Here is a 13552-nt window from a genome sequence, read left to right as displayed (position 1 = left end):
GTCCCTTGTGCAAAATCCTGGGAATTCACAAGCTGAGAACGGGCCTAGGGAATTGGGCTCACCTGTTATCACTTATTTGGATTCTAGTCCAGTATAAAGGCTTCATGGGGCAACTCGGCTCGATGGCTGGCTTCCGGGGACATTGGCTAGAAGAAGGGCCAGCTCCGAAGAAGAGTCCAGGGGGAGGTGGGGGTGCAAGTCCTGGGGGTGTTGGAGCAGGAGGCGGCCCCCCACTGTTGGGCAGAGCAAGGGAGTTGGGAAGCGGTGGTGGAGGGGGTGGGGGAGGAGGTCCGGCACCTGGAGGCAGAGGAGGTGGTGGGGGTGGAGGTGGTCCAGCACTTAAAGGTGGTGGTGGAGGTACCGGTGGCGAAGGTTCAAGTCCAGGAGGGAGGGGAGGTGGGGGTGGGGGAGGGATGGGCTCTGGTAGGGGTGGGGCAGGAGGGGGAGGTGATGCCTTTTGCTGACTTGGTGAGATGCCTTCCACAGCCTGAAGCGGTACATGGACATCTTTGTTGTCATTTGGGGGAGAGAGCTGGCTTAAAGAGGAGATAGTCAGCTTTTTGGGTATTATCTGGTTACTTCTGATGGTCTTGCCTTCCCCTTCACAGGGTTTGAGGAATGTCTCTCTGTCTGTCTGGATGCACACATTTCTGTAGGTCTTTGGAGGCTGGTCATCATCCGTAGAGACACATGCATCTCTCATCTCACATCCTCCTCGCCACCGGTGTTCAATCTCGTGTTTGAGATTTTCAATGGTTTCTTCTAGACTTGCTGTAACCACTGCATGCTCCCCGCGGATATGAAACGCCTGAAGTTCAAACTGAGCCTGTAGAGATATGAGTGGGAAAGAGTGTAAGGACTTTATAAAAATCAAATATACCAGAAACAAACCAAAACAATTCACTATCAGCCCTCTGCCACCATAGCCCAGGCCACATCAAGACAGGGAAACACAGGGATGTTGATTTTAGAATCTGACGGGGAATACATTTAGCTGATCTCGTGGGGATGACTGTCATGAGTTAAGGCTTAAAGTAAAACTGTCCCCTAAGAACTTTCACCCGGTTTTAATATCGAAGGCGAAACAAACTGTTCATAAATATTTGAACATGCTTGAATTGCATCTCCTACTACCTTTGGTTTAGAGAAAGATGACTCTAAGAAAAAAACGAAACTCCTTCTGGCTGTGTCCCTTAGAGACACACAGTCTCCAAGTCATAGTATCCCTTAGGACACCTCTTCTATGCCATTTCTGGGTCAACACAGCAGAAACAAAAGGTGTGAGAAGAAACTATAACATGGATGTATTTTTTAGACGTTTCCATATCGAAGCTGTCTCTTATCAGTATCTGTGTCTGTTTCATAATCTTTCATAACATAATATTAAATAAGTTATACAATTGTACAGAAGATGACAATTATTAAGATTTGCTACTTTTCTATCCTACATACCAGTATTTTAAACTATATTTTTTAAGACGCTCAGCTTCTTAACACTTATCTTTTCAGTTACTTCAATGCCTCGAGTCTGTGGTTTTACACTTATTAGCACGGAGCCAGCAGGCTCTCCATCCTTCAGAGTCATTTAGCCTATTATGGTTAACTGGGAAGCAGTCAAATTTATGATGTTATTAGGGTTTCCAGAATCCAGTTTTACAGTATTTAAATATTTCTGGTGAACTTAGTTAATGTCTGCCTTTCTCATTCGATTATAAACTCCACAAAACGGACCTGCCCCCCATCACCGTATTCCAGCAGCTGATGTGACAAGCACACAGTACTGAAGGAGATGGCTCTAGCCAGCCATTGTCCTATGGACCTTCCTTATGGCCTAACAAAACTCCCCGCTGTAATTTCAGCCACAAGTATCTCGAACACCAAGCTGTATACAAGCACAGATCCCGTTTGCATTGAAAAGGTAAAGAAATATTTTCAATGACCTCATCAGGGAAGGTGAAGACATATGAAGATTCCCCACATTCATTAAGACAACTTTTAGCTATATTTTTACTAGCTCATTTCCCTCATGAGCCAACCCCCCAATAACCATGGTCAGTAGAACTAAAGAAAGTGTTTCTAAAGTTGGTTTTCTCACATGTGGACGTGGCAGCCTGACGCGACTTTGAACAAACTGGTGAAATCCAGACACTGTCTATCTCTTGTATGGCACAGGGGGTCAGGCACCTGAGCTCTGAATTCATACTAGCTGGTCTGCATCCCAGCTTAGCCACTTGATAGGTTTATGGCCTCTGGCAGGGAGTTTTGTGTCTTCAAGCCTGAGTTTCCCCAAGTGAGGAGGATTGTGAGTCATCTCTAGGGTTTTGAGAAAGCTATATGATATCTGAATAAATGTTACTATTGGGTACTGTTGCTAATGATAAAATTAGAAGAAAAGACTAACAGATTTCTGATCATTCTTTAAAAGTTCCAAATAATGCCACCCTTGTGAAATGATGGGCACAAAACCAGGAAAAGCTTAAGCAAGTCTGGATGAACAAGGTACCACAAATACAGAGTTTACCCAATTTTCAGGAGTTCTACTACCAAATACCTGAAAGTAATTTCAAGCTTCACTCAACTATGTGATTAAGATAATCTCTGTTTCAACATCCTACCTGTCGCCATCTCCCTCTCCCTTCCCTGCCCACCTCTATCTACTCCCTGATTTCCACGGAATCATTTGCCAACATTTCAACAACTTCATTGTAGTGGCTAGTTCAGTTCTGTCACAACAAACTAACTCTCGGTCGTTGTTCCCAACTACCCTTCTTCCAAGAAGGTTGAGAGTCAAATAATATTGAGGAGCCAATAATTTTACTCAATCTTCAACTTCTTAATAGTAGGAACAAGTTGCAAAGACATGTTCCACAGAGAAACTTTCCTTTTATCATGTGACTGAGCTGTGTCTGCAGCAATCACCTCGGTTCCTTCCATCCAACAGCAACCCTGTTGGACTTGATACATGTGCCTCTGTATTATTTTGGTGGTTCTGTAATGCATTTGCTGAATGCAGTGACTAGAGCAAAAATTGGGCAGGTTATTTAACCTCTCTGGACCTCAGTTTTCTCACAAATGAAATGGGGATACTAACAGGTTCCCACTCCTAAGGCAGCTGAGAAGTAGATGAGTTAATGTATGTTTAAAAAAAAAAAAACCTATAAAGGAGTGTTTGGAACACAGTAGGTGCCACATAAGTTTGCCACATTATTATCTCTTTGCTGCCTGACAGACTCCAGAGGCCAGTGGCTATACCACCTTGCTTTTGGCTGTCAGCAGGCTCCCCACAGTATGCTTTATCCATCTAAAGAAAAATTAAGATACTTTCTTTAGTCCCTTCTAGCTGTTGCTCTTTCTTCCCCACTGTCTCCTTCACAGCAGAATCTTAGGGGGAATAAAGCACACAACTCTCTCTTCATGTATTTCCTCATCCATTCCCCTTTCAACCAATTACATTTGGCTTCTGCCTCCTTGACCCTCCAACTCACGGAAACCCCGTGATGTGAGTGTTACATTTGGTCAGCACCTCTTCTGTGATCCTACTCTCTAGGCTGCATTGTTAAAGTTGACTGTGCCCATGCCTTGAAATTCTTCCAACTTCCCTGAACTATTTTTTAAGTTTATTTTATTTACTTAGAGAAAAAGAAGAAGGGTAGAGAGAGGGAGAGAGAGAGAGAGAGAGGGAAAGAGAGAATCCCAAGCAGTCAGTGCTGGCTATACTGCCACTGCAGAGCCTAATAAAGGGGCTCGATCTCAAAAACTGTGAGATCATGACCTGAGCTGAAAACAAAAGTCAGACACTTAATTGACTGAGACAACCAGGCGCTCCTTCCCTGGACTTCTGATAAACTTTCTCTACTCCTTTTTCTCCCCCTTCTAAGCTCTCTCCAGTCAAACTGTGGACTCCATGCATCCCTTAAATGTTGTTCCCTAGGCATCTTCCTTGCCATTTTGTCCTCACACTACACAATCTCTTTGCACCATCTTGTGTACTCATCTGGTAAGCAACTCTCATTTACTATATGTACTGTAATTTCCAAAGTGGCACCTTAAAGCCATAACTCCAACCATCCTCCTGATTGGTCTACCTGCTTATTTAATCATCTACCTCAAATTTAACACGTGTGAAAATGAATTCATTATTGCCAAACCTCAGTTTGTTCCTCCTCTGAAATTCCTTCTTGTGGTTAATGGCATTGTCATCTTTCCAGTCATCACACTCAGAAACCTGGATGTCACACGGGATTCCTTGCCTTCTCTCTCTCTTCCCCAATGCATTACTTATCAACAAACCTCACTGATTTCTCTGATTTATTCCATTCCTTCCATCCCCACTGCCTCAACTTTTCACTGGGTCCTCTTTCTCTGGATAATGGGGACAGCCACCTAACTAATTTTCCTGACTGCAGTTTCGACCTATTGGTTCCAGGAAAATTTTTTTAATAGATGCGGATTTTTATTCCTTAATTTACAGGCTGACACTGAAACATGGACTGAAGTCTCCATTGATCAGTTTTCTGTCAACCTTCTGCACTTTGGGCTCCTGCCTCTTCCCTATACATGCCTTGGATCCCACCCTTGCACAGCACCCCTCTCTCTCTCAGGATCATATTCTTTCATGCATCTGGGCCTTTGCAAATGCCGTCTTCTCTCGATTTCCCACCTTTCTTGCAAACATCCAAAGTAAGGGGACAGATTATTAAGCATTGGTTCCATGAATGGCTTCCTCACGATCGGTATTCACTGACTGAAGAATTCCCAAATCACAAAGAAATACTGATTCCCACGTACTCCATACCAACATGTTGGGATTACAATAAGAAACCCTCTGACCACTAAAATTCAAATGGCCCAAATAGAAAACTCATCTTTGCTCTTCCCTGTTCACAGCCCCTCTTGATCATTCTCATTTTGTCATGGTTGCACTCAGTAATTCAAAATGATTTAAGTACTAAGTGCCTCATTCATTCTGCATCCGTCCATATCTCTCCTCTCTCTCCCCCTCCTCTGCCCACTTTGTCTCTTCAAAAATAAATAAATAAACTTAAAAAAAAAAAAGGAAAAAACATCTAGACAATGCTGTTTAAAAAAAAAAAAAACCTGAGGGGCAGAATCATCATCAGAGATCTGAGACGGCGCCCTTGCGCTGATATCCTTAAAGCTCCCCACGGGATCCCAAAGGGCATCCAGAGGTGAAATCAACAGCCACTGTCCTCGAACTGTACTCTGCACCAAGCATAGCTGAGATAGTAAGATGCCACAATATCAGTGCATTCTTTCGGCAATGACATTTCCTTTGATCTTTTCAAAATTGCAAGAGAAAAACACGTGCTATTTGTAAAAGCCCCTTCCTGATTCTGATATGTCCCCGTAGGAGAATACCCCTTACCTATATTGAAAATAGTTATTCCACATAGCAGATAAGTCTACATTCTTTCCATGACACCTCATGACTCTTTTAAACCTTGCTTCTGCTAACTTTTCCAGATGCTTCTCTATACTTTACCTGTGCTGCAACCCTACAGATTCAAGCGTACATTCAACCCTCACTGTTTTATGCTCTTGCACATGCCATCTGCTCTACCTTTTCTCTCCATTTTCACCGAGTGAAAATCCCAAAGGAAAATTCAGTCAAGCTCAGCTGAACCTTCTGGCTTAAACTTTTCTTGATCTTTCTTGACAAAAATTTTTCTTTGACTTTGTTGCCAAAGAGCTTGCGAGATTCACGTGGCATTTAGTTATTTATGTTTATCTTCTTTGTAAATCTAAAAGCTCCAGGCAGAGGCCATGCCTCCTTCATGCTTAAACTTCCAGAACATTGCACATTGCTTGGCTAGTTAGTGATCCATAAATGCTTATTAAATTATTTCTTTAATCTTAAATATTAAGACTTCTTTGTGCCTCTTTATTACCCACCCAACTAGACTTGCTGCTTCAAAAAAAACTTTAAAGAGAGACACATGTGGCCACTTCCTCTCTTGACAGTTCCACACACAAACTATGAGATTTTACAGTGGTTATGCCCTATAATATTCAAATAAAACATTCGGAGTTTTTTTTTAAGTCTGGATATTTCTAAAAGTTGACATTGATTTAATTTTAATGATTCAATATTGTAGATTCGTGTGCTTTCCACAACCAGCATAAAGGCTGTTCCCATAAGTATAATAAACTATCCAGTAGAATTGAACCACATTTGTGAGTTTAATCTGATTAGAGGTTGGACTCTACGCAACTCCCCCAGCCTCCTCAGGGGCTGGTCCTTCCTTCCCCCACCAAATCCTCATTATTTTTTAATATCCTTCACATTACCACTGCTCAGAGATATCATCGAAGGAACACACTGTACTGAAACCCAAGCAACAGAAGGAGACCTTTGCTTGTCTGGTCCCCACAAACACGTCTGTCAAAAAGAACGTGGCCAAGTGCCTGCTGATGAAAGACATCCTGATGGTGCCAAGCAATGTGGAAAACTCATCTGTTAGCATTTTGTTGTTATGAACGATCTCTCCCCATGGTGCTGCCAGGGCCAGTAAAAATTCAGGTTATCTGCTGTACAACTTGAGTAAGTCAACGTTTTTCCAGGGACTCTTCCAAATTCTACATTCTAGGCTGGGGAGAGCTAGATAATTCCCAGGGACTGCACAGAAGCGCAAGGCAGCATCCCCGGATGAGCGCAGTCTGAGCAGACAGAAGGGCAGAAAATGGGGCTCAAGGACATCAAGCACCTCAGAAGGATGGAATTCAGGCCTTACAGAGTGCTTACTTAGGTAAGGTGAGAAGACAGTGGTTCTATGCCTTTGGATGCGTGCATCCTGGCTTTTCTGTTTTGTTTTTGAAGCCTGCATAAAGGCTTCAATAATTCCCTGTGGAATGAACCTGCACTTGTCACTATAAAAACAAGTCTCTATTAATAAAAAGAATGACACGGGGCTTGATAAAATCCCCCATAGTTAACAATAGCTGGTTTTAATTAACTATCATCTCTACTTTTTTTTGCTCTTATCAGAAATAAATCACATCATGTTACAGCTAAGAGGCCATCTCAGGGACACTCAGAAATATGAGGCACATCTGATACTGGACACACATCACTGTAATTAGAACTTGCTAGGAGGAATAAAGAAAGAAACTGGGCAGGAAACAGAGTAAAGAGCAATCAGAAGATAAAATAGCACGTAGGTTGACTTGGGAGTAAAACTCAACACATGCAAGGCTAAATTACACATGTGTCAGAATGGTGCTATCTCCAGTAATCAGCTGCCATGCTGACGTCCAGTCAAGACAGTGAAAGAAAAGAAACCAACATAAAGTAAGTGTGCTAGACACCATGTGAGGTGCCTTAATTTAATCCTTGCAACTCTGTAGGGCAGACATTCCGGGGGATGCGTTAACTTCTATAAGATCCCCTATTTGGAAAATGGTGACAGCTTAAAATTCACATGCTTTTCACTTTCCCATTTTGAACTGATAGTAGCTAAAATAATAGTATTTCATAATAACTTTTTTAAATTGAAGAATAGCTGACCCACAATGTTACATTAGTTTCAGACGTACGACGCAGCGATCCAACAACACTACTTGTGCTATCCTCACAACGGGTGTGTAGCTACCGTCTGTCACCATACGACGCTGTCTACGATACCACTGACTATATTCCCTGCGCTACACTTTTCACCCCCCAGATTTATTTATTCCATAACTGGAAACATGCCCCTCCTACTCCCCTTCACCCATTCCCCAAACCCTTCCCCTCAGGTAACTACCAGTTTGTTCTCTATACTTATGGGTTTGTTTTTTGTTTTTCAGATTCTAGAGATAAGTAAAATCATATGGTATTTGTCTTTCTCTGACTTATTTCACTAGCATAATACCCTCTAGTTCCATCCATGTTTTCGCAAATGGCAAGATCTAGTTTTTTCTGTGTAGCTGTGTGTGTGTGTGTGTGTGTGTGTGTGTATACATACACACCCCACATCTTCTTTATCCATTCATCCATTGATGGACACTTGGGTTGCTTCCATATATTGTCTATTGTAATTAGTGCTGCAATAAACATTGGAACATAAACATCTTCTCAAGTTAGTGTTTTTGTTTTCTTGGGTATTTCTATTTTTAACTGTCTCGGGAAACTCCATACTATTTTCCGAGACTAGTTGCACCAATTTACATTTCTGACAACAGTACCCAGGGTTCCTTTTCCTCCACCTCCTCACCAACACTTGTTATTTCTTGTTTTTTTTTTTTCTCATTCTAGTCATTCTGACTGGTGTGAGGTGATATTTAATTGTGGTGCTGATTTGCATTTCCCTGGTGATTTGTGATATCAAGCAACTCCTCATCTGTCTGTTGGCCACCTGTATGTCTTCTTTGGGGAAATGTCTATTCAGGTTTTCTGCCCATTTTTAAGTCAGATTATTTGGGAGTTTTTTGGTGTTCTGTTGTAGAAGTTCTTTTGGTAAGTTTGTTTATTTATTTTTGAGAGAGCATAAATAGGGGAGAGGCAGGGAGAAAGAGAGGGAGAGAGGGAGAGAGGGAGAGAGGGAGAGAGGGAGAGAGGGAGAGAGAGAGAGAGAGAGAGAGAGAGAGAGAGAGAGAGAGAGAGAATATCCCAAGCAGAATCCACACTGTCAGCGCAGAGCCCAATGCGGGGCTTGAAGTCATTAACTATGAGATCATGACCTGAGCCAAAACTAAAAGCTAGATGCTTAACTGACTGAGCCACACAGGAATCCCTGTTTAAATTCTTTATATATTTTTTATATTAACCCCTTATTGTATACATCATTTGAAAATATCTTCTCTAATTCAAGAGGCTACCTTTTCTTTTTGTTGATGGTTTCCTTCACTGTGTAGAAGCTTTTTATTTAGATGTAGTCCCAAAGCTTTATTTTGCCTTTGTTTCTCTTTCCTGAGGAGACATATCTAGAAAAATGCTAAGACCAATCCCTAAGAAATTATTGTCTATGTTTTCCTTAAGAAGTTTAATGGCCTAGGTTGCATATTTGGGTCTTTAATCCATTTGAATTTACTTTTGAGTATGGTGTAAGAAATCAGTCCATTATAATAATTATTGACTAACATTACATACTATCTATGACTTATAATGCAATTGTATTATATTAATGTTTGTAATCATGGCAACAACCTGTGACAGGGCTGGTACTATACCAAGAGGGGCACAGAGACATTAAGTAAATTGCCAACAAGATAGACTCAAATTCACACTGTTTCACTCTAGAGCTTTTTTTTTTTTGTCTTATTCCAGATCCTTAGTTATTAATAATCCTTCCTAGTCAATATTCTGAAATTAGAATGCCAATATAAAACTAGAGATAATTTCTGATAAAATATGCTTTCTTTAAAATATTGGCCCTCCATGGGACATCTGGGTGGCTCAGTCAGTTACGTGTCCAGATTCAGCTCAGGTCATGATCTTGTGGTTTATGGGTTCCACCCCCATGTAAGACTCTGTGCTGACAGCTCAGAGCCTGGAGCCTGCTTCGGATTCTGTGTCTCCCTCTCCTTCTGCCCTTCCTCCACTCATACTCTGTCTCTGTCTCTCAAAAATAAATATTAAAATACTGGCCCTGCATTCTTCTGGAAAAGAGCTGGAGTCACTGAGTAAATAACAGATCTATAGTTTTTTCATTCCTAGGTAAGTAGAGAAGAAAGCACTGGCTGAGGGTCAAAAGATCTGGATTCTGCTCCTGGTTATCTCAGTCATTAGCTACTTGTACTTTCCAATTGTCTGCTTCCTGTATCCTTCATTTTCTCAATATCTAAAATGAAAGGTTTAAAATACCTACTCAGTAGGATTCCTTTAGTTCTAAAATGCTAATAATTTTCACACCCAAGACTTAATCATATCTCTTAGTCTTAAAACTTCCTACACTACAGCTCTGCTCATGATAGCTTCATAAGGACTTAAAACACAATATTATATCTAAGCCATATCTAAATATCTAACCCATGTAAAAATAGAGTCTCATCTGTCATTATTACTGTAAATGGACACATAAGGTCAAACGGACTCATTACAATGTTCTGAAAACACTCCAGTGGCTCACTTGGCAGTTTAGATAAATTTGTGCATTATTTTAAAAATCTGATAGTTATTATGAATATTCAGGAATATATGTGTACTTCAAAAATAATCTATTATGACTATGGATCATCATTTAAGGAAGTAGTGGGGAAATAAAACAGAAAAAGTTTTGAAAATCTGGACTGAGGTTCCTATCTGGGAACTAAAACAAAACAAAACAAAATTGTAGCCAGAGTGCTTTTATGGAATAAAAGGGGAGAAAACATCATTACTCCCAGAGGATTCTGGTAACATTTTATTTCTAAGTTATTACTATCACTAAATGTAGTGTAAAGCACAGGCTGGATATGCCTTGGGATATCCATGAAAATCATTTTCAGACTTCAAGTAATTCTGAACCTAACAAACCCAAGACTGCACATTTTTGGGCCATGAGCTAGCCACACTAACTCCTCTATCAAGACAGAAAACTTGGAATTTTATGTTGTATTATTACTCTCATCACTGGAGCTACAGCTAGTCCAGTAATGAATGTATGACCCCTTGCAGAGTACATGTGAGCTTAGCAGCAACAGAAGGGAAATCCTGGTCCTCCGTGCTGTGACAAACTGAGATTCTTCAAGTAATAACAGCAGTTATGTCAGTATTTCTCTCTCAACTCATACACTGTGTAGGAAGGGACACCATCCCATGGCCGTTGCTAACCTGTCCCATAGGATCATTTGGGAAACTGTAAAGTCACTGTTAAGTGACCAGAAAGTCAATTACATTTGCCTCACACACCTCCAAACTCTGTAGTTTTTTTCTTGAAGTGAAAAGTGTTATTATGTCACTTAAATAGTACGATTAAATGGGAGCCAAGTGATGAGGGGCTATTTGTTGAGTACTGTCTGGTACTGAAAATAAAGGTGACACTTATGCAAAAACTCTGGGATTACTGATTAGAAAAAGGCTTCCATATCTTCCCCAAAGCCCTAGCTCTCTGGAAGCAAGAAGAGGTTCAGGGGAGTGACTGTGATAAATTTCTACTTGTGAACTTACTCTTTGTAGTGGTGTTATATGAACCAGAGAGACCGTCATTAACTCTTACCTCACTTATACCAAAGACATGGTCTACCGTCTAATATTCAAATAAGCCTTAATGAGCATCTATAATGCATCAGATCTTATGAAAAGTGTCAGAGAAATGACAATAATTAAGAAATGATCCATACTTTGAGAAACTCACATTCTAGCTAAGAAGAGATATCTGTGAGTTATTTCCAATTTTCAAGATAGCTGAGCTCTATGGATTTTACACGACTACCACTATTATTATTATTCACACATCATGTTTTCCTTGAGAACCAAAGAAAACCAAGGACCATATCTGTTGATTAGTCCAGCAAAGTTGCTCATGTTGCTTTTACCACACAACCAACAACTTTGGGTCCCAACACTTATAACTAACCTCCCTAAATATATTTTCAATGAGCAAGCAAGGAGGTATTTGGCTTCCTACCTTAACATTTTGGGTAAATGACCAATGGTGTGTACCTAGGCCACAACCGCCTTCTCTTTGCCACTTCAAGTCTTCCTAGGGATTAGTCACTTGATAAATCTGCCATTGAATGGATTTAAAATTATAGGCCAATCGACAAGGAAAACAAACAAGAGGGTTTGTATGTTTTTCATTAAGATCTGGGCTCTGGCCTAGGACATGTCCTCTAAGGAAGCTAGGAAGGGAAAGGTCTTAAATTTCCAAAAATTGCTCACCCCAGCCAAAAGGCACACTCATTATACAAGATATAAGTTGAGATGCCAGAAAAGAGCTTACATAATTAAGAATAGTCTTCATTCTCTAAGTAATGGACCCAAGGAGAAATACTTTTTACTATAATTGGAAAGGCTGGGTCAGGTAATGGAAAAAACACTAAAATAGTGGTCAGAGTGCCTGGATTAAGTTCAGCGTAAGACTGCGGTTAGAACCTCGAATTTCCTTCTTATCTCTGGCTATTTTCTTCATCTGTAAAATAAACAGGTCAGAAAAAAGATCAGGAGGCTTACAAACCAGGTGTCTAGGGATCCACAAAGGTATCTGAGCACTTCTGCAAATACTTAGTTGTATTATTATTTTAAAAGGATATTTAACCTAAAAACAACAGTGACTTTAAAAACTACGTATAGTTATACAAAAGAATATACATTTCGATACTAGCAGCATCTCTAGTACTAAGGTACTTGGTTCTGTTTGTGTTTTTCTTAGTACAAAGTTTTCCCTGACATGTTTCAGGGTCTATTTGGATGTTCTGAAGACAAGTTTCACTGATTATGAAAGTCATGAATCTACAGTGGTCTCTTTCTCTTTTAAAGTTCAGACTTGCACTTCTACGTGTAAACACACTGCCCCGGCACACAGACACCACTTTCAGTTAAGCAGAGCCAAGCTTCAACTCCATCTGCTCCGTGCAGGCCCCTCGTTTTTGGCAAGACAGTCTGCTGTTTGATAACAAGCACAGGAAGGAGCAGAAAAATGGGTGTTTTTGGCATTTTATACATGGTGCTTTTTGACAGAGTGATGTGTCCGATTAAAAATAATTGCAGCCATTCTTAGTTGTTATTAATTCAACTGTAAAATTTTCCTGTAATTCATGTTTCAATCTTAGGGATTGTTTTGATTGAATGCAACCCTAGGATTATAAGGGAAAAGTTTTGTTTTAACTACTTCCATTTTTAACTATATTTTATTAAAGGTGATTTTTGTAATTTTCTTTTCAGCAAAATAAAACAAAGTAATTGGATGCTATGGCTAATATGAGACTCAAGATTTAAACGCTTAAATTCAAATGTGTGTTTAGCAAAAGCATCTTCATGAAGACATAGGAGAATACCTTTATGACCCTGGGTTAGGCAGAGTTTTTTTTTAATTGAAGTATAATTAACATACAGTGTTATATTAGTTTCAGGTATACAACATAGTGATTCAACAATTCTATACGTCACTCAGTGCTGTCTTAATAGAGTTCTTAAATATGCCAGAACTTGTACCTGGAACATAAAAAAGAACTCCATTAAAACAAAACAAAACAAAACCCCTCCTCCCTCCAAAATGAGCAAAAGAAGCAAACAGCTCATGAAAGAAGATAGGTGGCTAACATGGAAGCACATAAAAAGATGCTCGACATCCCTTAATCAAACCACAATGAGACGCCACTATATGCTTATTGAAAGGAAGGAAGGGAGAGAGAGGAAAATGGCCCCATCTGACAACACTAAGGGCCGGGGTGCTGAGGAGCAACTGGAACTCTCTCAGGTACCCGATGGGGATGTAAAATGGCCTGACTACGTTACAGAACAATTTGGCTGTTTCTTATAAAGCTAAACACACACCTTCCATGTGACCCAACAATCTGTCTTCTAAGTATTTGCCCAAGTGAAATAAAACATGTTTTATTTCATGTGTAACATGAAAATCTATACATATACGTTTTTAGCAGTTTTATTAACAATCACACATAACTTGACTGG

At 40.2% G+C, this 13552-nt stretch overlaps 1 protein-coding gene across 2 annotated transcripts in view; it reads right to left on the bottom strand.

Moving 5' to 3' along the window:
- FMN1 (formin 1) overlaps positions 1-13552 on the bottom strand; it is a 391026-nt gene that overhangs the window by 204053 nt on the left and 173421 nt on the right. For both annotated transcript variants that reach the window (XM_029951580.1, XM_029951577.1), the window contains one exon: positions 63-826. In XM_029951580.1, the coding sequence (XP_029807440.1) occupies positions 63-826 (764 nt within the window). The remainder of the gene's footprint in view (positions 1-62; positions 827-13552) is intronic.

The sequence above is a fragment of the Suricata suricatta genome, chromosome 9 (assembly GCF_006229205.1).
Source record: "Suricata suricatta isolate VVHF042 chromosome 9, meerkat_22Aug2017_6uvM2_HiC, whole genome shotgun sequence".
Classification (NCBI taxonomy): Eukaryota; Metazoa; Chordata; class Mammalia; order Carnivora; family Herpestidae; genus Suricata; species Suricata suricatta.
This window is presented reverse-complemented; position numbering and strand designations above follow the sequence as displayed.